This window comes from Trichosurus vulpecula, chromosome 2, assembly GCF_011100635.1.
Source record: "Trichosurus vulpecula isolate mTriVul1 chromosome 2, mTriVul1.pri, whole genome shotgun sequence".
NCBI lineage: Eukaryota > Metazoa > Chordata > Mammalia > Diprotodontia > Phalangeridae > Trichosurus > Trichosurus vulpecula.
The window spans coordinates 311,323,551-311,349,176 of record NC_050574.1 but is presented as its reverse complement, the minus strand read 5'-3'; the positions used below and the strand labels follow the sequence as shown (position 1 = coordinate 311,349,176).

Here is a 25,626-nt window from a genome sequence, read left to right as displayed (position 1 = left end):
GGTTCCTCTAAAACCACACAGCTGGTCAGTGGCAGAAGTGAGACTAGAATCTAGGTCCTTTAATCCCTAGTTCAGTGGGTTTATATTTTTCAAGGGCTACTAGGTGACTTTATCTTAGATTGGGATGTTCTACCCATGCCATGATGGCCAATAATCGAACCACACATCACTGAGATAAGCTGGGGATTGCAACGAAGCCCAGGGGCTTTGCTTCCCATCTGTGTCTGTCTCTGTAGGGGAGGTAGTAGGAGAAGGAGCAAAACAAGTTTTTCTGATTTCATTTTAACTGTTTCTGAGCCCTTAGTGTTTTTTTTTAATAGCCACTTATGTTTCTGTGTAGAATTTAACAGTGATGAAAACACATCTTCTTGGCCATTCTTTTTTGTTTGTGTGTTTTGAAGCTAGGATTAATTTCTTCCTGGCCGTATTGACCTAGGGAGGATTAAAAGTATCTTATCTATTTGAATTTATACGGAGTTTGAATCCATTCGATTAAACAGGTTCTCCTTAAACAGTTGTTGTATGTCCCATCTAGAGCTAAGTGTTAAGAAGGATCCAAGAGAAGGAGAAAAATCCATTCCTTTAGTTTGGTTGGGGAGACAGGATCATCACACATGAAATAATTAGAAAACAACTCAAGATAGGATACAGTCAAGGGCTAGGTTGTATGCTTCAGACTGTAAATGCTGCAGGAATTCAAAGAAGAGAAAGAGGAGATTGGAGTAGTTAGGGAAGACTTCCATTGATGGGGTACTCTTGAGGTGGTTCATTTCCCTTCTGGACAACTCAAATCTCTTTCCACCTTTCAGCTCTCGGGCAGAACATGTTATTATTCTTTTACCCTGTCTTTCCTCCTCTGTTCACCCTCTTTTCCTCTCTTTGCCCACCTCCCCCCTCCTTCTTCCCAACCCTGTTTTCTTTTGGTTAAAATGAAGGGGGTTTAGCTAAATTATCAAGACACTTAGTCTCTTCCATTTCTGGCAGTCTGTAATTCCTCTCCAATTGCAACTATTAGTTAAATATCTCCTTCTAAAAACAGATTTTCAACAGCTACAGGTAGCATGTTTTTTTTTTCCCCATTTATATCTGTGGAAGAATTGTGACTCAAGCTGAGTCTTGAAGGATGGACTTGATTAGTCGGAATGGATGGATGGATAGAGAGTGAGTGGATTTGATTAGGTGGAAGGATTTCAAAAAATTTCATTCAAAAAAACCATTCCTTAAATGTTACATGTAAGGCTGGGGAAACGGCTAAAATCTGAAAACAATCCCCTGCCTCAGGGAGCTTACAGTCTACTAAAGACAATCAATCATTCACCAATCAACAGGAATTTATTAAGTACCTGCTCTGTACCACACTGTGCAAGGAAATGTGCCTTGGATTTTTCTTGAAATCATTGCTTGTTTTGTCTCAGGGAGCATGGGAGGAACACAGGGACACAGCAGACTGCAGTCTTTATTTGCTGTTACCCAGGGGACTTTACCACATCTATCCTATTCCCAGATCTTCCAGAAGTTCTGAGAGAGCAGGAAAGGGAAATGATCAGTGGGACTGGGGGCTGGTACAGGATATAGGGTCACTCTCTCTCATTCTGCCCCTGGCCCCCGGGGTAGAATCAAATGATTTATGATCCTGGAATGTGGGTTGTTATTTCAGTTTTCTTATCTCTAATTATCTATCCCTTTGTTTGACCTACATATTGAAAAATGGCGCTAGGCAGAAGTTACAAGGAGTCAGGTAGGTAAGGAAAAAGTGGAATGGATTATTAGTCACTGTCACAGCTGAGTTTGAATTGCCATCCTTTTGCCAGGGGTGGGGATTCTTCTGGGATGGGAGGTTAGACTTAGATGATACATAAAGGTCTTTCTAAAAGTCTATTTTGCTCATTTGGGTTAAAGGGAGGTGCTTGACAGCAGGAGTCAAGGAATTTTAAGTCCCGATTTTGGGTGGCTTGTAAAAAGTCACTTTACCTCTGGGCCTCAGTTTCTCTATCTATAAAATTCATTCTTTAGATTTTATCTGATCTGTCATAGACTACTGTTCCAGCCTTAGGCACCAGTTTCCATGTGTGTGGGCCCCCAGGGCAGTACGTGGGAGGCTGAGATTTTCTGCTGTACTTTCTTGCACAAGCTGTTCTAGAAGGCAGACGTGTCCTCCAGGGGCTGGTGTTGGGGGAAGGGTGGGTGAGTGGAATTGGACTAAGCTCCAATCCTTGGGTTAGATTTCAGGCCTTTCGTTTTTATGATTCAGGTCCCAGAGTACTCTGTGTCTGAGAATAGACCTCACACTTGCTCCTGAGGGGACAGGTGGTGAGGTTCATCATTCCTGGCTTTTCTCAGTCTTTGACAGACAGTGATACATAGAGACCCATTGGCTTTTGGGCAGCTTCTCTTGACATTTCTGGACAGGTGCTTCAGCACAGAGTGGCCTGAGAGTGGGTGTGCCTTTTAAAAACAGACTGTGTAGGAGACATTGATATGCATGCACAGACACACGCTAAAGCCCACCCTGGGGAGAATTAGAAGTGGGGAAAAGCGGAACACCCTGTATGATCGGGGAACTTGATTCTCAGTGAAGGTCATAGGATTATGGATTTAAAATTGAACTCATCTTTCTCTTTAAACCCACCCTTGTTCTGAACGTCTCTATTACTGTCAAGGGCATCTCCCCCTCCCCACAGGCTCCCAGGCTTTGGAAACTTGGGGTTACCTTTGGCTCCCTCAGTGGCCCTCACCCACATATCAAAACTACTGTCAAATCTTGGCATTGCCAACTTCGCAACGTCTCTCCTCCATTCTCTCTACTCTTCCCATCATCCTGGTTCACGCCCTCATCACCTCTTGCCTGCTCTGTTATAATTGTAACTTCTAATTGGTCTCTTTGTCTCAAGTCTCTCTTCAGTTCACCTTCCACGTAGCTGCCCAAAGTGATTTTCCTAAGTCTGCTTATGTCCATCCCACAACTCAGTAAACCCCCACTACTCAGTAAACCCCGGTATAGCTCCCTATTACCTCCAGGATCAAATATAAAGTTATCTCCTAGAGACAGTATTTGTAAAGAGCTCGGCACTTTAGCCAGTATCTGGCACATAGTAGGCACTTAATAAATGCTCCCCCCCGCCAAGTTCTTTGCAACATGGCTCCTTCTTATCTTTCAAATCTTCTTATGCTTTGGTTCCTTCAATTCACTGGAATATCTGGCTGAATTAGCCTGTTTGCTGTTCTTCGTATATGACTTCAGACTCTATGCCTTGTCCACCTCTTAGTGTCTCTGTCTTCCTTCAAGACTTCACTCACATACTCCCCAGCTATTAGTGCCTTCTCTTTGAGATTATACCACCTACCTTTTTATCTACATGTTGATTCCCCCATTAGAATGTGAGCTCCATAAAGGCAGGTACTGTTTTTGTCTCTGTAGCTCCATCCCTTAGCGCAATTCCTGGCATGTGGTAAATTATTTAGTAAATGTTTGACTGACCTAAAAAGTCTTGACCAGGCCTATAATTTTGCAGATGAGGAATGTGAACCTGAGAAAAGTAAAGTGGCTTGCCCAGGATCACACAGTTAGGTCGTAAATGGCCAAGCCCTGAGTTACCTCCTGAGTCCTCCTGCTCCGAACACAGGGTTCTTTCCACAGCACGCCATGCTGGAGCTTCTTATGGAGAATCTTTGGTCCTTTTCACTGCTCTTTGTCAACAGGGAAAGAAAAGTAGGTGTGTTTCTATTCACCTGGTGTGTCTTATTTCGGTCCCAGTTATTGGAGGCTGGCTGGGTGCTGTGGAAGTCATTGAACCATAGCCCCTTGTCCCCATGTTGCCCTAGGTGGTTAGGGAGGAAACCCTAGATCAGAGGTGGGGAACCTGCAGCCTCGAGGCCCATGTGTGGCCCTCTAGGTCTTCAAGTGGGGCCCTTTGACTAAATCCAAATTGGATTCCAAGGGTTATGCTCAAAGACCTAGAGGACCACACATGGGCCTCGAGGCTACTGGTTCACCATTCCTCTCCTAGATCTTCCCTTGATCACCCATTCTCTCACCTAATTATCTTGAAAACTGGGAAGTTCTTCCTGAAGTGTAACTTAGAACATTCCGTCGATGATATCAGCTTCTTTTCCAGGCAGTCTGTGTGCCTGATTGATGTAGAATAGTAGATGCCAAGTGCTGGGTGAGCAGTATAGATAATAAGTCGTATAGGAGGAAGGAGGGAAGGTTTCATTAAAGCTATGAGAAGCTAAGGGAAGGTGGAGAGAACACGAATAGAGCTGCCAGTCAGGGATGAGGGTGAGGAGGCAAGGGTGGGGTATGGGAGCCATCAAGGAGAGGTGGGTCAGCTAAAACATTTTGAAATTGTAAGGGCTGGCCCTGATCTCTGCCTGGTGTCAGTGTCTTAACAAAGTGGGTCAGGCCATTTTTTAAAAAAATTTCTCCCAAGACTTTCTGGGCTGGGTTGGGAAGAGTTATTGGGAAGTACCAAAGCTTTATTATGGACATTGGAGCTCATACAACCACTTTCCCAGGACTCACCAGTACTCTCACCTCTGACACTGTCATCATCTGCCCCCAGTCTTCCATTTCCCCATTTTTTTCTTTGCTACCTGGAGAACTTGGGTCTTTCATAAGAGATGGCACTGTGGCTTTCAGCTCACTAGGGAGATGTCTGGCCAGATCACCTGTGACCACCTTCTCCCTTTGTCATCTGCTAGTGACCCAAGCCTAAAAAAAACCTCAAAAATAAAACTTGCTGAGACTGCTAATCCCATCCGGTAGAGTGATGCCCCAGGGAAGGCAGAAGGAACAGGTTGGCCTGTGCTATAATCTCATGTCTGGTGGCCCCATGAAAGGAAGTAGAGTGCCCCAAGAAAGATGCAGTGACTTAAAGACAGGCATGGTGATATAGTGGTGGGGAGTCAGGAGGGAAGGTCCAGGTTCTAGTTCCAGATTTTCTGTTAACGATCTGTGTGATTTCTGGCAAATCATTTCACCTTTTTGGGGCCCAGTTTCCTGGTCTGTTAAATGAGGAAGTTACCTCTCCAGAGTGTCCTCCAGATCTAGGAATAATTCCCCTGACCACCCCATTGCACCCCAATCCCCCCACTTTGTTTCAGATATGCCACTTCTCCCATTAGAGTGGAAGCTCCTTGAGGCCAGGGACTTTTTCTTCCATTTATATACTTAGCTCCTAGCACAGCACAGGGGACAGAGTATGTGCATAATAAATACTTGTTGACTCAGCATTAATTCCTTGAACCCTCCAATGCAGAATTCTGATTGACCCAGCCAACATACTATTGGCAAAATTATAAAATGTTTGGGCCTGTTCTCTTCTGGCTTCCATATCTTTTGCCTCATTCTGATAGCCTTTCTATCAGACAGCTGGAAAGGTTAGAAATGAAATTCAGTCCAACAGATGTTTATAAAACATTGAGCTAGGAGATAGAAAGTTTGGATAAGACACTTTCCAGACCCTACGGAACTTAAGGGAGTACTACAAATTCACAAATAACTGTAGAACTCATGATAATTATATTACGTAGGGACAGCTAGGTGGTGAAGTGAGTAGAGCACCGGCCCTGGAGTCAGGAAGACTCCAGTTCAAATCTGGCCTCAGACACTTGACACACTAGCTGTGTGACCTTGGGCAAGTCACTTAACCCCAATTGCCCTGCCTTCCCCCCCTCTGAAAAAAAAAGAAAAGAAAGATAATTGCATTACATGAAGTGCAGATGTGAGGCCTGACCAACAGGATACAACAGAGGGGGCTTCATGAAGGAGATGGCATTTTAGTAAGGCTTTAAAGAATGATAAGGGAAGCTGTTCTGGGCAAAGGGAACAATGTAAACAGAGGCACCTGAGGCTAGTTAGTCCCACTTGGCTGGAGTATGGAGTATGTGGAGATATTATATGAATTTTTAAATTAAATTTTATTTTTTTCTATTAATTTATTTTTAGTTTTTAGCATTCACTTCCACAAGATTTTGAGTTCCAAATTTTTTCCTCCCTACTCCCACCCCAAGACAGCATGCATTCTGATTACCCTGATTTCCACACCCAACTGAGTGTGTATGTTATTCCCTCCTTAAGCCAAATCCAATGAGAGTAAGATTCACTCATTCCCTCTCACCTCTTACCCTCCATTGTAAAAGGTTTTTTTTGTCTCTTTTTGTGAGATAATTTACTTCATTCTATCTCTCCCTTTCTCCTTCTCCCAGTACATTCCTCTCTCACTCCTTAATTTTATTTTTTAGAAGGATATTCTGCGAGTTAAGGCAGAAAAGCTTGGGTGATACCCTGTTACAGAGCGCTTTGAATGCCAGGCAGTTCATTTGGTAAGCAGTAGGACATTTCTGAAGATTTTTGAGCAACGAAATGACATTAGATCTCTGCAAAAGGGAATGGATTTAATAAACACAACCCATTCAAGACCTTCTGTAATCTCTCTTTAACATGCCTATCCAGTCCTATCCCTCACCTTTCTTCCTATTCCCTCAATTCTCCATTCAGTCTCATTTCTGCGTGTTTCTTAATCCTTTTGCTGGTTTTGAGATTCTTTGCCCCATCTTTTTCTCTCTAAGGAAAGGCTCTGTTTACCTTCTTTGTGAAACCTTCCTTGCTATTCTTAGCCTGAAGCAGCCACCTGAATTCCCTTGGCACTGTAGCCCTTAGTAGGGGCATTTAGGTTCTACTTATAGTTTTGGTCTCTCACCCATCTCACCCCCCCCACCCCCACTTGGGGTTAAATGACTTGCCCAGGATCTCACAGCCAGTAATTTTCTGAGGTCAGATTTTGAATTCAGGGCTGGTGCTTTACCCACTTCACCACCTAGCTACCTTAGGGTCTACTTACTGACTCCTAATACCTTTATGTTAGAGTGCATCTCCCTAGCTAGAGTATAAACTCAGTGAAGACAGGGACCAGTGTCTAACAGTTCTTTATACAAGCATATCTTATATGTTCTATTGCCTCAGCACATCATTTAGCAATAATGTTGTTGATGTTATAACCAGGTCCCACTTATTCTGGTGAGATACCATTACAACAGCTGATCATCCACATCTAACACTGTTTTTATGGAACTAACTGCCCTCTGTAATGTTGTTTTGCCTGTCTTCACTTTCCTTCAGAAAATGTTTGTGGAATGAATCCCCACTAAGCTACTAATTGTTAAGGAAAACTGTTTCAAGAGGGCAATTACATATTAATAAAGGACTGTTTTCAAAAACTGAAAAGCTGTTAAGACACAATGGAAGACATGTCTAATGATGGACTAATGATTGCCCTGAAGGTGGCGAAAATAGAGGAAAGGGTTCGGAAAAAAAGGAATGCTCGATATCACTTCTTCACATTTTTGCCAAAGGTGCCCTGGGCATAAGGACATTATTCTCCAGGGCCATGTAGTTTTTGGCTTCTCTGTCTAGGGTGTTTGGGGATCATCTGAAATCTGTGAGGAGGTTTCTTCCCTCAGACCATTCATCCTCCTTCAGAGAGAGAATTCTTTCTGCCAAGATCTAAAGGGGGTTGGGAAAATGCTGGTGACATTTCTTATATTTTTGATCTTTGAACTTGGAAGGAGGAGGTGAGGAAGATTTCAAAGGGGTTCAGCGGAAATTTTTAAGTCAACCCAGCCAGTTTATGGAGAAAAAGATGACCCGACTCTGACTTGTCAATTAAGACATGGGAGTGGGATTAGCAGAGACTCTTTGGATGCTGCTTTGTCCATTGCCTGAAAGAAAAGAGGAGTGTAGCCAGATTTGCATCCTACCGGGAAGCAGGCAGGCAGAGAGAGGCAGCCCCCCAGAGCTCAGTCCTGTGGCTGACTCAGCCCTTAGAGGCCTCCGAGAACAATAGACTTCTGTGCTGAGCTGGGGGCTGATGACTTTATTCATATCAGCAAATTTGTTCCCCCAACCCCCCACCCCACCCAAGGGGACACTCTGGCAGACCTTGACAATGAAATTCTTTGGCTTCCAAGGGGGATCAGACAAGAGAACTAGCAATGGAAACTCAAGTCCCTTGCTTAAATATCTAGCCTTTCCCTCCTGACTTGTGAATCTCCCCTCCTTATCCTCCACAAGCATCAGAACTTTGGGTGGGAGGGTGAGGTGGTCTCTGTGACCATAGTATGAGACCTGTGAGGGGAAAACTGAGGGAGGCGATTCTTTGATCCAGGGAGGGACCAGACTCAGTTGCACAAATAAGGAAGGGGGTCTTCTTCCAGTTGCTGTCTGGGCAACACAATGTGGTGAAGAGATGAAGACACTGTCAGGGACAGATAACAAGCAAGAAGCAGAAACTGGAAAAAGATGGGGAGACCAAGGAAAAAGGGAACTGAGAAAAAATCAGAAGATGAGAAACAGTAAAGAGAGATGGGGGTGGGGAGAGAAGGAAGCAAATACATTGCAACCAGTTAGGATGATGGGAAATAGCTTCAGGCTTTCTTTTCCTTTCTGTGTTTGCCTGTGAGAGTATGCATCTGAGCTTATCAGAGAATCATAGGACATTAAGAGTTAGAAGGGATCTTTTGGACTTCTCAGAATTTGTAAGTGCGTAAAATAAAATTAGAGGATTTCAAAGGAAACCAGCTATATTGAAATGCTTATCAAATCCTAAAAAACAAAATAAAGTGAATTCATGGATTGTAGGTTAAGAGCCCCCGATCTCATCCAAGCAATTCTTTTTCAGATGAGGAACCGGGGGACAGGCCAGAGATGGGCTTTCTGACTCCCTAGTCCCCTACACTTTCTCTTCTATCTGAGTTGGGTTCTTTATCTACACGTGTATGAAAGAATTGGTACATCTGTGAAATGGTATTGGGGGTTGAATTTTTATGTGTGAAGCAGGCCTTGTTTTGATCCAGCTTGGTATCTGGATTCCTGGATCAAGGTCAGGGAAACCTGGGTTCTCACAGTAGCCCTTCTGCTGCTAAATTGTGATGGGACCTTGGGCAAAACATTCTGTTTCTCTCAGCCTCTCATCTGTAAAATGAGGCTATAATGCCATCTCTGTCTGTCTGCCTCATGGGGCCACTGTGAGAAGCCAGTGAAATATAATGCAAGCAAAAAAGGATTTAAAATGCTGTACAAATGCCCTGTATTCATGTGGGAGAGTGTGTGTGTGTGTTTATGCGCACTATTGTGCCAGTGTGAAGGGGATATGTGTTTTTTTCATCCTCTTATGGGTGAAATGTTGTCTTTGGCCCTCTTCTGAACTCAGTGCTTTCAAAATTTATCTTTCTCAAAGAGCTGCTTTGCTGCTGCTAGCTCTTTTTGGAGGTTTTAAGGCAAAACCTGATGCTCATCAAATCATATTGCCCCTGAAGAGGGGTGATTTATTGGTTTCCTAGTGGGGAGCTCCTCGACTGTGTGTTTTTGTTTTTTCTCTCCCATTTGAGTTCACTGGGCCAGATCTTGGGCACTTTCCCAACAAGAAACTTCATCTTTCTCTTTGCTTTATGCTACCCTTGAGGTAAGGCTGTTAAAGGCTCTGAAGAGCAGAGGGAGACTTGTAGCTTTCTTAGGGGAAGCTGGATCTTTTTCCTCCAATTTCCCAGCCTCCAGTTCCACTTCTCCGTGTCTCCTAAATTTTCTCTGTTGATTGTCAGGGCTAGACTCAAGGCCTAACTTCTATCTAGGCCCGGGATTCTTAATCTGTGGTTCATGGATCCCTAAGGGGTTGTGGATAGATTTCAAGGGGTCTATGAACTTGGATGAGAAAAAATTTTCTTCTTATGCTATTTATTTTACTTTATGCATTTACAAACATTATTCTGAGGAGTGGTCCATAGGATTCATCAGACTACCAAAGGGGGTCCATGACACAAAAAAGTTGGACTCCTGATCTAGGGGAACAGCCAGCCACTATGGCTGTGAATTGAGAGGGCCCAGGAAGGCATTTCCTTTCTCTTATCCCCCAAAGTATCACTCCTGCCTGACTATACTTGCAATCACATCATTAGAGATTCATTCCTTTGGATTAAAAGATGCCCCAAACCAAAGGCCTTTGTAGTTACCTCTGCAGAAGAATAACACATTCAGTCCCTGATGCTTTAGTGTAAAATGTGTTTATCAGATACCTTGGAACCCTTGAGTTTTTACCATAAAAGGGGAAGTTTGCTAAAAAGGAAAGCAGATGAAAACCCTTCACAAATTCTTCACTGTATGCCAGAATGGCCATAGCTAATCTTGATGAGAGGAGGGTAGTTGGGACAGCCTGGGTTAATAGAATTGGGGCTAGCTGGGGGCCTTCCTAGAACCAGTGTCTCAAAGAAGTTCCCCAGCCTACTCCAACCTGGGTTGATTTCTCACTACAGTGGGACCTAGGAGGCCAGTGAAATTGAGATCATTTAGGGGCTGGATATACCCCTTGCTTTTCCAAATGTAGCTGGCCAGCACTAGGCATGGAGGGAGACTAATCCAGCCTCTCCTAAAGTAAGAGTCTGGGGTTTTTTCCTTGCCCCACCCCCCTATATCTAATGCATCGCCAAGGCCTTCTTTCATGTCTCTCATCCATTTTTTCCTTTCTGTTCCTATTGCCAATCCCAAGGCAAGCCTTTATCATCACCTCATAGCAAGAGTTTCTTAATTGGTCTTCCTGGCTCTGGTTCCTCCTCCCTTTGATTATACCTTCTGCCAGACTCTTCCTACAATACAATCCCCCTTCCCTGCTCATCAGCCTTCCCAGGGTATCAGTAAATCAACAAGCATTTGTTACTTTCCCCAAAATAAAATAAAATAAAAATGTGTGTCTTATTTTGCATACTTAGTCCATCATCTCTCTGTCAGGAGTAGGCGCAGCATTCATCGTCTGCCGTCATTTCGATGATCAGAGCTTCTTAGTTTTTTCAAAGACCTGAATTAGAATCTGATTCCAAACCCTCCCTTACTATCCATGTGATCATGGTAATGTTACTTTACTTTCTCTTGGCTTTATTTTCTTTATCAGTAGAGGGATGATAAATATGCCTACCTTGCAGGATTGCTCTGAGAATCAAATGCAGTAATTTATGTTAAGTGCTTTGCAAACCTTAAAATGCTATATCAGTGTAACTTGCCGTTACTATCATTATTATTACGGTCTCTTTCAGTTGCTGCTTTCCAAGCTGTAAACTTTCTACCTCTCCCATCTCTTCTGTTTCTCATACCCTTCCTCTTCTCTCCAGTTGCTTGGCTTCCCCTTTAGATTGGGCCATCATTTAATCTCACCTGAGCTAGTGGGGTAGGTAGCCTCCAGCCTCTGCTCCCCCTTTCCATTCCTGGACCCTCCTTCCTCTTCCTCTCTGTTTTCTGAATCCTTAGTTCCTTCAGCTCAGGAGCTGCCTCCTCTTCTGTGAAGTCTCCAATTGTTAGCACTCCTTCTTGAGTTTTCCTCCTGCTCTACTGAACATCCTTATCCAATAGAAGATAAACTCCCCGAGGACAGGGATTGTTAAGGTTTTTAATTTATATTCCCCAGAACCTAGAACACAGCAAACACATACTAGACATTTCCCGGTCGTATACCCCTAAAAGCTTCTGTTCTGCAGTTTATGGAAAATATGGCAACTCAAAAAGACAAGTTCAGGGGACCCCTTAACAGTCCTCACGTGTTCTCAGAGGTATTTAGAAAATGTTTTTTAGATGAAAAAGGCAGATACAATGAAGGGATGACTTTCTATTTGTCTCTGATTTTGGGAAAGGTATAAGGTGCTAGCCCAGCAGGTGAAACTCCCTCTCCCCTCTCCCTAATTCTCAGCTTATCACCCTATGGGGGTGCCGATTCACTTTATCCTCCACAAATGGGCCTTTCACTCTTGCTTTGGTGAACTTGAGAGGATGAGAAGAGACGGGATGGGTCAGACGGGAGCTGGAAAGGAACAGAAACTGGGTCTGGACTGGTATAAAGGTGCCAGGGCTTTAAGCAAGGACTGAGCAACATGCTGGCAGTCGGACCATTGAACTGTAGCGTGGGGTCTAGGTCAGGGTTGGAGACTGAGGTTCTGGGAAAGGTGAGACCCTCAGTTGCTTTGATTCTCTTGTGGCTGTGGGGCAATAACAGCTGCTGGTCTGTAACAGAAAGTGGTCTTCTGTCTCTGAGCCACATACTCAGATGGTCTCCAGTAGAATAGAGGGGACAGCTGGACAAAGCTCACCGGCTATCTGCCCAGGACCAGCCTGGGTATCAGTTGGAAGACTCTCCAGTCACATCACAGTATTGTAGCAAGCCTGGTCTCCTTGATGTTTTCCTCTGTCCTTCAATGCGGCAGTCTTATTTTGGGCTCCCTGCCTTGGCTCCCTGTTTCCTCTGCCCTCCTCTCAAATCCTTCTACCTTTCAAGGACCAGCTGAAGTTTTGCTTCATTCAGGGAGCCTTCTATGAGTGATGGCATGTCTTTTTTCTTTTTTGAAAGAAAGCTTATTGATACCTTTATTTTTTTTTACATCATAGTCGTTTCTGGACAGAGTCCCAAACACCCTTGAGTTGTGTTTTTAAAAATTATTGATAACTTTTGTTTTTATATCACTTTAACTTCTCAATATTGTCCCTTCCCCCTTTCCTATCCAGAGAGCTATCCTTCATACCAAAAAAAGAAAAAAAACAGCTCAGCAAAACCATCACATCAAACAAGTGTAACAGCTTATGCAGTATTCCATATCTAGTCTTCCACCTCTGCAGAGAAAGGAGGGAGGTGCATTTTCTCTCTTTAAAATTTAAAATTTTTTTTCAGATTTTGTCTCCTTCCCACCCCTCATCCATTGAAAGAAAACAAGAAAAAGAAAAACCTTTGTAAGCAAAACAAATTCCCATATTGTGTCCATGTCTGAAAATGTACATCTTATTCTATACCCTGAATCCACCCCCTCTCGGTCAGGAGGTTGGGTGGCATGCACACTTCATCACCAGCCTTCTGATATCTTTTTTGGTCATTGAATTGATCGGTCCTTAAGTTTTTCAAAGTAGTTTGTCTTTATAATTTGTTGTTATCATATAGATTGTTCTCTTGTTTCTACTCACTACCCTATATCAATTCGTACAAGTCTTATTTGGTTTGTCTGAAATCATCCCTTTTGTCATTTCTTATGGCGCAATCATATTCCATTATATTCCCATGCCATCATTTGTATGGAGGTATCTTAGTGTATCTTATTTTCAAGGTCAAACTTGATCATTGTAATTACACAGTGTTCAGCATTTTTTTTGTTATTCTTTCCATTCACATAGCTGTAATAATTTTGTATATTCAGCCTGTTTCATTTTGTTTCAGTTTATAAAAGTCTTCCCCTGGTTCCCTGTAGTCTTCATATTCCTCATTTCTCACGGTGATGAGATGTTCTATTGCATTCTTGTTTTACTCTATTTTCCATGGACATTTCCTATCTCTGAATTCATATAGCATTTAATTTCTGTTACCATGGTTTTATATTGATCTGTTTGTTATAGCTTTGTCTTTTTTTTCCTTGATTAGATTACAAGCTGTTTTCTATTGTGGGCACATAGTAGGTGCACAATAAAGGGACCAGCCATGCCGCCCAGATGTACCACCCAGCGTTGGGGGAGGGATACCACAGGGTGGGTTTATTATAAACCTAAGAGTATTTGTCTGAGAGGGATGCCATCATAGTCTTCAGAGTGGATCCAACCTATACTAACTACAGTTTAGCTATAAAATCACTGAATCCTCAGGTGTACCCTGATAGAATGTAAGCTCTTTGAAGGTAAGAACTATTTTATTTCTGTCTTTATATTTCCGTTATTCAGCACAGTGCTTGGAATATAGTTGGCACTTAATAAATGCTTTTAGATTTTGATTGCCAGAGCCCTTGTGAGGGCATATTTATCTTTCAGGATGGACAAACCCTAGCTCGTTCCCATAGACAAAGCAGTGGGGAGCCTGATTTTAAAAGATGCTAGTTTAGAAATATAGAGACATGTTCTTTTCCGAAGTCTGATAGAAATTCACTTGTGTGACTTTGAGCAAATCTCTTCATCTCTCTAGACCTTCTTCTGTCATTTGTCAAATGATGGGGCTGCACTAGTCTGTTAACCCACATGATATTGCAGATGGCTAGAATTTCTGCTAGGGACCACTGCCTTCTAGAGTTTGTGTGGCTTTTCAGGGGTGGGGGGGAGGGTGCAAAACAAGACACTGGGAAAAGAGATTCAGGAATGGAAAATTCAGGCCTCAGTCAGAAGAGGCAGAAAGGGTAGTGATTAAGGGTAGGGGGGCTGTAAAATAGGCAGAATTTAGACATAAGAGATAGTTTTAAAAAATAATGAAATAAACAGTACATGGTAAGGAGGTCTTTTTTATTTCTTCCTTGATTCCTTCTGCTAGGTTCCTCTGAGCCTTTCCAGCCTCTCCTATCCATAGTCTCTTGGCTAGATTCTAGATATGTCATAAAGTGCCCTCAGTGATCTGAGGTGGGGAGTACAAGGAGAGCCTGGATAATTGCAAGTCGCTGATACTTCAGTAGACTTTATTCTTCTGCTCCTCAACCATTCACTGTAACTGCCGAGGAATCATGAGTCTTCTTATCATCTCTCTTCTTTTCTTCTGAGCTAATAAATAGGATGGGTATGGGGAGGGATGAAGTTGTGGGGCCTAGTTCCCCAGGCCAAGTATTCAGTCTCTGATTTTCTCAGGGCAAACACGGGCCACCTCAGGGTCCTCATCCATAAAATTATGGATGTTAGACTCAATGACTTCTAAAGCCCCTTCCAACTCTGAAAATTTAGTGGTGTTTATAAAACGATGTTTGTAAGCCTTAGAAAACTAGCGACTTAGTCACGGAGAATCAGAACTATATAAGTTGGAATGGAATTTAAGAGTCAGTGAATCCAACTCCCTTAATTTTATAGATGAAGAACCTGAATTCCATTTGTTTGGTGCTTTAAAGTGCTTCCATATACATTATGGCATTATGGCAGGCGGAAGACTAGAACCTAGGTTTACCAATGCCTAGCCTAGACTTTTATATACTCTGCTGTATAATACAAGTCCTGCCTCCCACAAAAACTCAAATCTCTGATATGAGTTCAGAGATGTGATGCACGTGGAGGGCACATACATATCTCAGGTAGAGTAGGAAATGCAAATCAAGAAACCCAAGTTCATTAATATGATTGTACATGGATAGCCTATACCAGATTGCATGCCATCTTGAGTAGGGATAGGGAAAAATTTGGAACTCAAAATCTTATAAAAGTGAATGTTGAAAACTAAAACTAAAAAACCCCACCCAAGTTCGAATCCCAGTTCTACCACATTTGAGATGTGGGATGTTGGGTGTCACTTCATCTGTGTGGGCATTAATTTCCTCCTCTTAAAAGGAGGAACTTGGATTAGAGAAGGGGTACTTAACTTTTTTTTTATATCATGAATCCTTTGGCAGCTGGGTGAAGCTTATGGACCTCTTCTCAGAATAGTGGTTCATTGCCTATCTTCACAATTGAAGTGATTTAGAAATGAATGAAAATAAACATTTAATTCTTTTTCCATCCAAGTTCATGGATCCCTGAAGACTATCCCAGGATAAAAAACTCTCTTTTATATGAACTCTAAGCTACCTTGCAACTCTATGCTCCAATGATTCTCTAAGGTTGAAATGGCTTGCCCAAGGTTAGATGTGGTATTGTGAATGAAGAAGAGGATGTTGGTTTGGGAGCCAGAGGATTTTGGCAAGAATCCTGATCCTGCCACTTACTTAATTGGTGGCAAGTGACCTTGCGCAAGTCATTTAAACTTTTTGGACTTCAGTCTCCTCAGCCATAAAAATGAGGGGATTAAGACTAGATGATCTCTTAAGATCCCTTCCATCTAAGTCTGTCTCCAGTTTAATTAGTGACAGAGATAAGGCTAGAACCCAGGTCTCTTGACTCGAGCTCAGATTTTTTTAAATTACAGTGGCTGGTACATACTAGGCATAGTAGTATGTCTTTTGAATGAATATCTGCCATATGTCCCCATGTAAGTTTTAGGTGGGTGGGTTGTGGGTAAATTGGTCGGTCTCTTTGTCAGTCTCTGAGTATGCGCCACTGTGTTTCTGTGGTCCTCTCAGACCACAGACCTCACTGAGCTGACATCCTTCCCCCGGGGACCGAGAAATGAGAATTATTTAGTAGTCGATGACAGTGTGAGCTCAAAATTTTGAGTTTTACTGTCTGTCTTATGCAAGGTCTCCAGACACACATCATTTGGAGAAGGAATGAGAAAGATGCTAAAGGTTGGTGGCTCTCTCTGGGGACCTCAGAGATTGTTTGGTTTTCGGAGTGTCTAGGTTTATAAAGTGGGGTAGACAGGGAAAGAATCTTTATGGACTTTTTTTTGAAACTGAATGGGGTTTTGGCATTTGTACGTAGTAGGTACCTAAGTGTGGAGGGTTTAGGTCCACTCCTCTGTTTGCTGGATTGTAATTCCTGAGAACTGGGCCCTTGGGGCATTTTTTTTTTTTCTCATCAGCAGCTGATGAGAAGGGTGGTGTCAGGTGGGGATGGGGTGTTGGTGAATTGGAGAGACTATTTAGCGTTTAGTTACTTATATATTTATGTACCTCATTTGAAACTATACTCCTTCAAGGCAGGGACTGTTTAATTTTTATATGTGCATTCCCATCTCTTCCAGAACCATTTGTTCTGCGAAGTTTGGATTCGGTCAAAGGGCTGTACTTGAGGACCTGGAGGGCCACATGTGGCCTCGAGGCCCAAAGGTTCCCCACCCCTGTGTAATTTTAGACCAATGCTTTGCACATTGTAGGCATTTCATAAATGTTTATGCCATTGAATTGAATTAAACGAGTGGTACAGTGGAAGGAACACTGGCTTTGGAGTCAGAGGATTTGAGTCCATATCTCATCTCTGATTCCTATGTGACCCTGGGCAAGTAACTTAAATGAAATAGATAAGACACTGCCTGGACTTGGAATCAAGAAGATAAGATGTCAATAAGGCCTTTATTAAGAGGTTACTATGTGCCAGGTACTGTGTTTAACCTTGGGGATACAAGTACTTTTGAAACACCCTGTATAAATAAGCAAGATGGTCCCTGACCTCATGGAGCTTATATTCAAATGAGGGAAGACAAAAATATCAACAAGTTGGTGGGAGGGGGGAAGGAAGAAAGAGGGGTACCTAAAGGACCATAATGAAAAGACTTCTGGGTAGCAGAGTTGGAGGCCTAGGTCCTAGCACGATAAAGCAAAAAACTTACATATCAGAGTTCTGTGCTCTGAGAGGGGCTTCCCCAGGTGAATGTGGTAAGAGTAGGGTTGTGGTGGAAAGCTGTTCAGGAAAGAGCTTGGATTGGAAGTGGACATAGAATTAAGATGTGGATGTTGAGTCGTGTCCCATTCCTTGTGAGCCCATTTGGGTCTTGGCTTCTTCAAGATATCTTCAATATCTTCTTGGCAAAGATACTGGAGCAGCTTGCCATTTCCTTCTCCAGCTCATTTTACAGGTAAGGAAACTGAGGCAAACAGGGTTAAGTGACTTGGCCAGGGTCACACAGTTAGTAAGTGTCTGAAGCCAGATTTGAACTCAGGAAGATGAGTCTTCCTGACTCCAGATTCAGCACTCTATCTACTGCCCTAGAATTAAGATGGCTTGAATTCAAATTCTATATTAGACAACAGCTGCGTGATCTTGGTCAGTCATTTGACCTCCCTGGGTCTCAGTTTCTTCATATGTAACTCTCATAGGTCTCTAAGGTCCCTTCAGGCTCTAAACTTGTGGTTTTATGGCCTCCCTGGGGGTTTGGACTAGCCAGCTTCTGAGGTCTCTTCCAGGTCTGCATCTATGATCCTGTGAATTGAATTAACCAACATTTTTTAGTATCTTCAGAATTCAGAGCACTGTGTTATGTACCGCAGAGGGGAGACAGGAGGAATGGAAAGTCCCAGAGTCCTCTAGTGAGGGAGAGGAGATAAAGTCATTTATCAAAATGAAGTGTGTGGGTGGGAAGGAATCTCAGCATTCCAATCTCTGTCAAAATGCATTGCAATCTGTTCCTTCTATGACCAGTAAATCAGCAGGTTTTTACTAAGCGTTCCCTAGCTGAGGGCTGTGTGGAATAGAAGAGAAGTCATGGTCCCTGCCCTCGAGGAGTTTACCATATGGTTGGGAAGACACACAAAGCTTATAACTCATGTGTGGGGGGAGCCTCAAGAGATCCGTTAGTCTTTTACATATGAAGAAACTGAAGGCTAGAGAGACCAAGTCATTTGAGTAGCTAATGAGTAGCCCAGGTAATTAGCTACTTATGGGTATAACTTGGACTTGAGCACAGGCCCCTGACTCGTAGCCAGGGGCATTTCCAATGCACTTGCAAACATAACTAGCGACATAAGGCATTTCTGTGTTTGGGGTTTCATGTTTTTGCCCTTTGGTCTGTGTGTGCCTATGTGGTGTGTGGTTACATATTTGTACATATGTGTTTGCTTGGGCCTGTGTGTATGTGCTTGCTGGGCTGTGTTCCTTCAGCTGCTGCAGCATCTGCTACCCAAGCAAGCCCTGATCTCTCCTGACAGGCCCATTTAGGGGGATGGTAGAGCAGAGCTACAGGCTGGTGAGGAGGAAATGTAGCTTGGGCAGCACTCTAGATAATGCAGCCTTCCCCAGCTGACTCACTGAAGGAGTGGGTGGGCTTAGAGAATATGGCTTAGAAGATTGCTTTTCATTTAGCAGCCTGAGAGGAGAAGGGTTAGAGACCATAGGAGGCCTAATGAAGGTCACGGATAGTTTTCTGTTTGGGATATTGTGCTGGGGGCCTGTGGAGCGTAAGGTATAAAATGATGTCCCTCAAGGGACTAACAGTCAAGTTGGGTAGCTTGGGCCTGCAAGGTTAATTAAGAATACAAAATAATATGTATTACATACGGACAGTGAGTACGGGCTAGTGTAGTCTGGCCTGAGGAAGGAGCATCACCTTACCTTAGGTAGAGACTCTAGTAAGGCCTCCTCCTGATGAGGGTTTGGGGTGAGAGGTGCTCGACACCAAAGTACTGACACACCGGGTCCTGCCGAAAGAATTCGACTCAAGCTTTCTCAGACAAGGGAAAAGATAAAGTTTATTAAGAGTTAGCCAAATAAGCCTGCCCCGAGAGATCCCACCCCTTGCGACGCCTGTAAGGAAAGAGGGCCAGACCCATCTGATCTAGATTGGTTCTGACCGCCTTCATGGAGGCAAGATTATATACACAAAGGTTGTGGGAGGGATTGAGGGGTGGTCTGGGGTGACCAGAGGAGGGGTCTAGGGAGGGACTTAAGGAGGAGTCTAAGGAGGAGCTTGAAGGGACTGGGATGAGGTCAGACTCCAGGGTGGGGGAAATAGCTGAAGGCTATATGGAAATGACAGACCATAAAGGGCTAGGGTAACAGAGCTAGGGTATAGATATTTTGATCAGGATTAAGGATGGGAAACAGGATTAAGGGTGGGAAACAGCTGGGCAATAGAGGACTGGGCAAGGTAGGCATTTGGGCTTAATGGTTATAGCCTCAGGCCAAGGCTAGATCAAGTGGGAAGATTCAAGGAGAATTCAAAGGTTCAAGGGGTTCCCAGAGACTGTGCCCTCATCACTCCCACAGACTTTCTACAGATCTGAGGTCTGGCTTAGGGATTCCGCAGCAAAAATATCAAGTGGGCCTCTCTGACAGTCAGTGAACATTTATTAAGCACCTACTATGTGCCAAACATTGTGCTTGTGCTCCACCTCTAGGATGAGGTCATTGAGAGAGAGAGAGAGAGAGAGAGAGAGACAGACAGAGAGAGACATACAAATATCTGTCTATCTGTCCTTCTCCCGGGAGTGACAGAGAACATCAAATGAAAGAAGCCTGTGTCAGCTCTCTCTTCTCCCTTCAGAAAACAATCTATGTTGATAAAATGAGACAGTAGTTTGATCTGGCTTCTGTAGATACATGGTATTATTTGGGAAACTGAAAATCATCTGAAATCATCAGGCTTCTCAATCCATAATTAGGCAACCTGGGTTTAATGTGTTGAAAAGAATAGGGAACTAGAAATGCTAGCCTTTATTCCCAAAAGGCCTTGGTGACCTAAGGCAAGCTACTTAATTAACCTTTCTAGGCCTCAGTTTCCTTATCTCATCTAAAACCTCATTGAGCCTCAATAAGGACTGAGTGCTGGAAATACTAAGAGATAAGGCATATATATATCATGAATAATTCAGATATATACACATATCTCTATCTCTTATCAATCTTTTTGTAAAAATATATACATGTATAGCTATCTCTATCTGGCTCATTAGTTTATCTATATCTCTATATCATATCTATGTATCTATGTATGTATCTATCCATCATCATTTCTTGCTCTGGACCAATTGGGTAGAGACAGAATGCACATAGATAGATGAGTGTTTAGGCTAAGTGTCGAGTAAATGGTGCAGACAGTGCTACAGCAGTTCAATTGACGGAGATATCACTATGGGTTGGAATAGTCAAGGGAGCCTTCATGGAGGAGATAGAAATTGGGCTCTTAAGGGTAGGCACACATTGTGGGGAGGAGGGAGGAATGAGAAAAACAGAGGCACAGAGGTGGGATTGCCTATGACATATAGATTCTGCTTATTTCACTCTTAGGTCCGTTAATATAGGGTTTCCAGTGCTTCTCTGAATTGTTTATATTTATCATTTCTTATAGCACAGTACTATCCTGTTATACTCATCAGATTAAGTTACTTTCAAGTCTTAATTTTTGGGGGGCACGAAACATGTGGTGAAGGGCTGGTAGGGAGAGCAGAGAAGCATGTTGCTTTAGTAAATCAGGGACAAAGAGGAGTTAATGAGAGGAAATTCCCCTCTTTGAGGGGAGTTCAAGTGGGTGATTAGGGGTGGCTGAATCCTGTTGTGTGAGAGTTGAGAGAAGTTATTGCCTGAAGCCCAGCAGGCCCTTTCGGATAGATGGCCTGGCAGGAAAGTTATCATGGGTCTCTTCTTTATCTGGAGTTCCTTTTCAACACATACTCAGTCCAGCTTCGAAAGCTAAGTGTGACTAAAGGGCCTTTGAATGGGACATATCTATGGAGACAGGAGGGGTCTGGAGAGGAAGAAAAAAGGCTTCAAAGCTAAAAATCCCTGCAAGTTTGGCAAGAAACACTCCCCTACTCCAGACAAAAATCTTGGCCATTCTGGAAGTATCATCTGGTGAGATTGGATTCATGTGGAGCAGGGAGCATCCTGACCTTTTTAAATGGGTTTATTAATAATTATTAATAATCTTTTGCATTTGTAAAACCATTTTACATGCTTCAAGGTGCTTTCCTGTCTGGCATCTCATTTGAGCCTCATCTGGGGGTGATTATTATCCTCCTTTGTCACTGACTTCTTACCTCTCCAACAGAGCTGTCATTATTCCTGTGCCCAGACAACCCTGCTGTAGTCTAGTCGACTGTTCTTCTTCAGTTGCCCAGAGGTGATGGAGCTGAGGTGCCAGGACAGCTGGAGGGTCTCACTAGACTTCTCTGATTTGTAGAGGATGATGGGGGAAGGGGACTACGGTATTCAAGTGGATTTGTGATTTTGCCTGACGTGGATAGATACACACCTACCATTCTCTGAAACTTTTGTCCATGTTCTTCCTGGAGTTTGCCACACATCAAGAAAGTCTTCGTGGTCATTCTCCAGAGGTGTTTTGTAAATTTACATTTTTAATACCTTTTTTTTTTTTTAACACATCGTTTTCATTTCTCAGTATATACCTCTTCCCTCTTCTTTCTCAGAGAGCCATTGTTTGGGTGGGGAACCTGCGGCTTGGAGGCCACATGCGGGCTTCTAGATACTCAAGTGTGGTCCTTTGACTGATTCCAGACTAAAACTAAAGTTTGGATTCAGTCAAAGGGCTGCACTTGAGGCCCTATAGGGCCACATGTGGTCTCAGGGCTGAAGGTTCCCCATCTCTGCTTAACAAAAACGACAAAAAAAAGAGGAAAAAAAACCCATTTCAACAAAACTAGCTAGCACCTTAACCATGCCTGACATTACATGCAGTCTTCTACAGCCATAGCCCTCCACCTCCCAGAGCTGTTTTTAACCACTTCCTTTGCTGTGCCCTGCTTTGAAAATGTCTTTGTTGCTCTTCCATTTTCTCCTGACAGAAGTTTGCTGCTTTGCAGAGGTCAACTGTCCATCTGCCTCTACCTCCCCCATCTCCCACAAAGCCCTGTCCTTCAGTTACTCTTTGTTTTATTTTTCTCCTATCTCTTACTTCTCTCCCTCTTCTTTTTCTTTGGTCAAGAAACAGCTGAGGGCCAGACAGCTGAGACTTAGAGTGGGAGAGAGAAGCCTTTCTCATAGAGACAGAGAGAGAGAGAGAGAGAGAGAGAGAGAGAGAGTGTGTGTGTGTGTGTGTGTGTGTGTGTGTGTGTGTGTGTGTACTCGCTTGCATGTGCATGTTGGGGGGCGGGGTGGGGAAGAAGAACAGTGAGGAGGTTACCAGCTGAGCCTAAAAAAAAAAAATCAAATACCAGAGTCTAGGAACTGTCCTCACAGTCATGAAGGTAAAGGAACAGACCGTGTGAGCAAGTTCCAGCCCATCCTTATCCTCTTCTGCACCCTCCTTATCACTTCGAATGTCTGTACTCCTCTTCTCCCTGGATCTCCCTTCTTAGGTCCCACTCAAGAAAGCTGACAGTTTGTGGAGAGGGGCTTCCCTCCCAGTCCCTCTCAGTCCTTTCTTGCCCAGCACTTAAGATAGGCTGGATGGAGCTCTGAGGAGGTGATAGTATGGACCTCACTGAAGAAGTCCTGGTCCAGCTCCATGGCTTGTAGTGCCTTTAGGCCTTCTCTCTGCCAAGGGAGCTAGTTGGCCTAAGGGTGAACCAACAGTCTTCCATGGAGGGAGACTCCCTTGGGCCAGTATTGGCATCAGAAGGCACATGGGAAACTGATGCACTTTGGGCATGTTTCTTGTGGTTGGGAATTAGGGAGGGATTGAGGAGAAAATAAATGCATTGGTTTTCTCTGGTTTTACAGGACAGGATCTGGACTCAGGTCTTTTAAATTAATTAATTAATTTTTAGTTTTCAACATTTACTTCCACAAGATTTTGAGTTCCAAATTTTCTCCCCATCTCTCCCCTCTCCCCCACCCCAAGAAGGCATGTATTCTGATTGCCCCTTTCCCCAGTCTGCCCTCCCTTCTATCTCCCCACTCCCCGTCCCTTCCCCTTTCCCCTTACTTTCTTGTAGGGCAAGATAGATTTCTATACCCCATTGCCTGTATATCTTATTTCCCAGTTGCATGTAAAAACAATTTTTAACATTTGTTTTTAAAACTTTTGAGTTCCAGATTCTCTCCCTTCTTCCCTCCCCACCCACCCTCATTGGACTCAGAGTTTTTGTTTGGTCTTTACTTTTGTTGTAACATTCTCTTTCTCTCTTTTCCTTTCCAGGTCCTACAGAAGTTAGGGAAGGCAGATGAGACTAAGGATGAGCAGTTTGAGCAGTGCGTCCAGAACTTCAACAAACAGCTGGTAAGCAGATTTAACCAAGCAGCAGGACATCACCTACTCTGGGCCCAGTCCTGTGCTAGGTGCTATGAGGGATACAAGAGTAGGAGGTGCTGTCTGGTTACTACCTTCAGAGAGTTTATGGTAATAGGAGAGGCAAACCACATGCACATGAAAACATAACTAACAATGCTAGTCAATGTTGGAAGTCAGGGTGGCTTCATGGGTAGAGAACCAGCCCCCAAGATAAGATGACCTGGCTTCACATCCGGCCTAGGATACATACCTACTGGCTGTGTGACCCTGCCAGGTCACTTAGTGCCATTGGTAATTCCCTAAGTATTGCAGAATTGCAGAAAAGGTGTGGACCTGCATTGGTAGCAGAAGTTTTCTCACTGAGGAGCTCCCAATAGCAATGAAATCCACAGGTTCAGACTCCCTTGCCCATCCCCCCTCAATGAGATGAGGCATTAGGCACTATAACATGAGTGTTGAATAAATGATATAGAAAATAAGTGCTATGATAGTTCAGTGGATGGAGAGTTGTCCTTGGTCTGGTGACTTAAACTGAGTCTTGAAAGGTGGGTAGGATTTAGATGCCATCTCCAACTCAGCACCCTCAAAGCTGAATTCATAGTAGGAATGAGGATGGGGGCTGGGCCTGTGATTTCATTGGTATTGGGAACTCCTGGGTGAGGAAATTCCCCATACCAATGCAAGTCCACACCTTTTTTGCAATTTATAGTATTTTTCAGGGATGGCCTAGACCAGGGTTGGGGAATGTGCAGCCTTGTGGCTACATGTGGCCTCAGGTTCTGAGAAGTTTGGATTCACTCAAAGGACCGAACGTGAGGACCTAGAGGGTCACATGGGGCCTCCAGGCCACAGGATCCCCATCCCTGGCCTAGACTCTCCATACTATGCCACCATGCTTCAGCTCTTTTTCCCTCCACCCCATGGTCTCTTTCTCCACCTGGTGATTTCCTCTTGGAACTTCCATTTTGAGGAAGGGCCCAGAACAGCCCTTCTTTACTTTCTGGATTTCATCACCATAACCCCGTGGAGATTCCTTTCTTTATCCCCTCCCCACCTGTCCAGCTTTTCAGCTCCTGAATATAAGCTCTTTGAGGGTAGAGACTGTCCCTTTGCTTGCAGTTATATCCCAGCACTTAACACAGTGCCTGGCATATAATAAGAGCTTAATAATAAATTCTTGTTAACTCGATTTCACTTGCTTTGCCTAGAGCACTAAGAGATAAAGGAACTTGCCCATGGTCCCACAGCCAGAATATATCAGAAGGAGGACTTGAACCCATGTCTTCCTGGCTCTGAGGTCAGCTTTCTATGCTGCCTCTTGAATTTATCACCTTTGCCCTAAAAATTGACTTTCCTTCCAGCTTCCCTATTTCTGTTGAAGATATCATTATATTCCTACCCTTTCGAGTTCTAAACCTCAGTCATCTCTGACTCCATCACCCCCCTCCCCCCATATCCAACCAGTTGCCAAGTTCCATGGATTCTCTCTCTGCAGCATCTCTCTCCTCTGGCCCCTTTTCTACACTCACATGGCCTCCACTCTATTTCAGGTTCATATATATTCTTACATAGGCCATTATAATAGATTCCTAACTCCTTTTTTTGGTCTTTCCCCCTTTTAATCCATCCTTCAGACAGCTGCCAAAAAAATCTTCCTTGAAGCACAGGTCTGAGTATATCACACCCTGATTTTAAAAACCTCCAGTTCCTCTTCCCTGTTGTCTGTAGGCTGAAATGCGAAATCCTGAATCTGACATTCAAGGACCTCCATAGTCTGGTGCAGCCTATGTCTCCAGCCTTGTTTTTACAATTCCCTTACACTCAATATCCCAGCCAAAATGGACTTTTATTGGTTTCTTGATCTGGTTTTGCACGTTCTCTCACTTTTGTGGCTGCACACACCTTGTATCCCGAATAAACTCTGTCCATATCTCTGCTTACTGAACTCCTCATCCTTCAAGGACCAGCTAATGGGCCACCTCCTCCAGGAAGCCTGCCCTTATTGTATCTCAGTACCAATTAGAAGTGATTGTTCCCTCCTCAGATCACATAGTCCTTTCCCCTTATTGCAGTCTACGTTGTATTGTATTCTTATAAATGATCTTTCTCCTCTATTACTCCTCGAGGGGGTGGATTTTGTCTTTGTATCCCTAAT

General features: G+C 43.6%; 1 protein-coding gene across 7 annotated transcripts in view; it reads left to right on the top strand.

Annotated features, from left to right (window-relative positions):
* The window catches only part of BIN1 (bridging integrator 1), a 141,207-nt gene that overhangs the window by 45,237 nt on the left and 70,344 nt on the right, over positions 1-25,626 (top strand). For all 7 annotated transcript variants that reach the window (XM_036744124.1, XM_036744123.1, XM_036744122.1 and 4 more), the window contains exon 2: positions 23,379-23,459. In XM_036744124.1, coding sequence (XP_036600019.1) covers positions 23,379-23,459 — 81 coding nt within the window. The remainder of the gene's footprint in view (positions 1-23,378; positions 23,460-25,626) is intronic.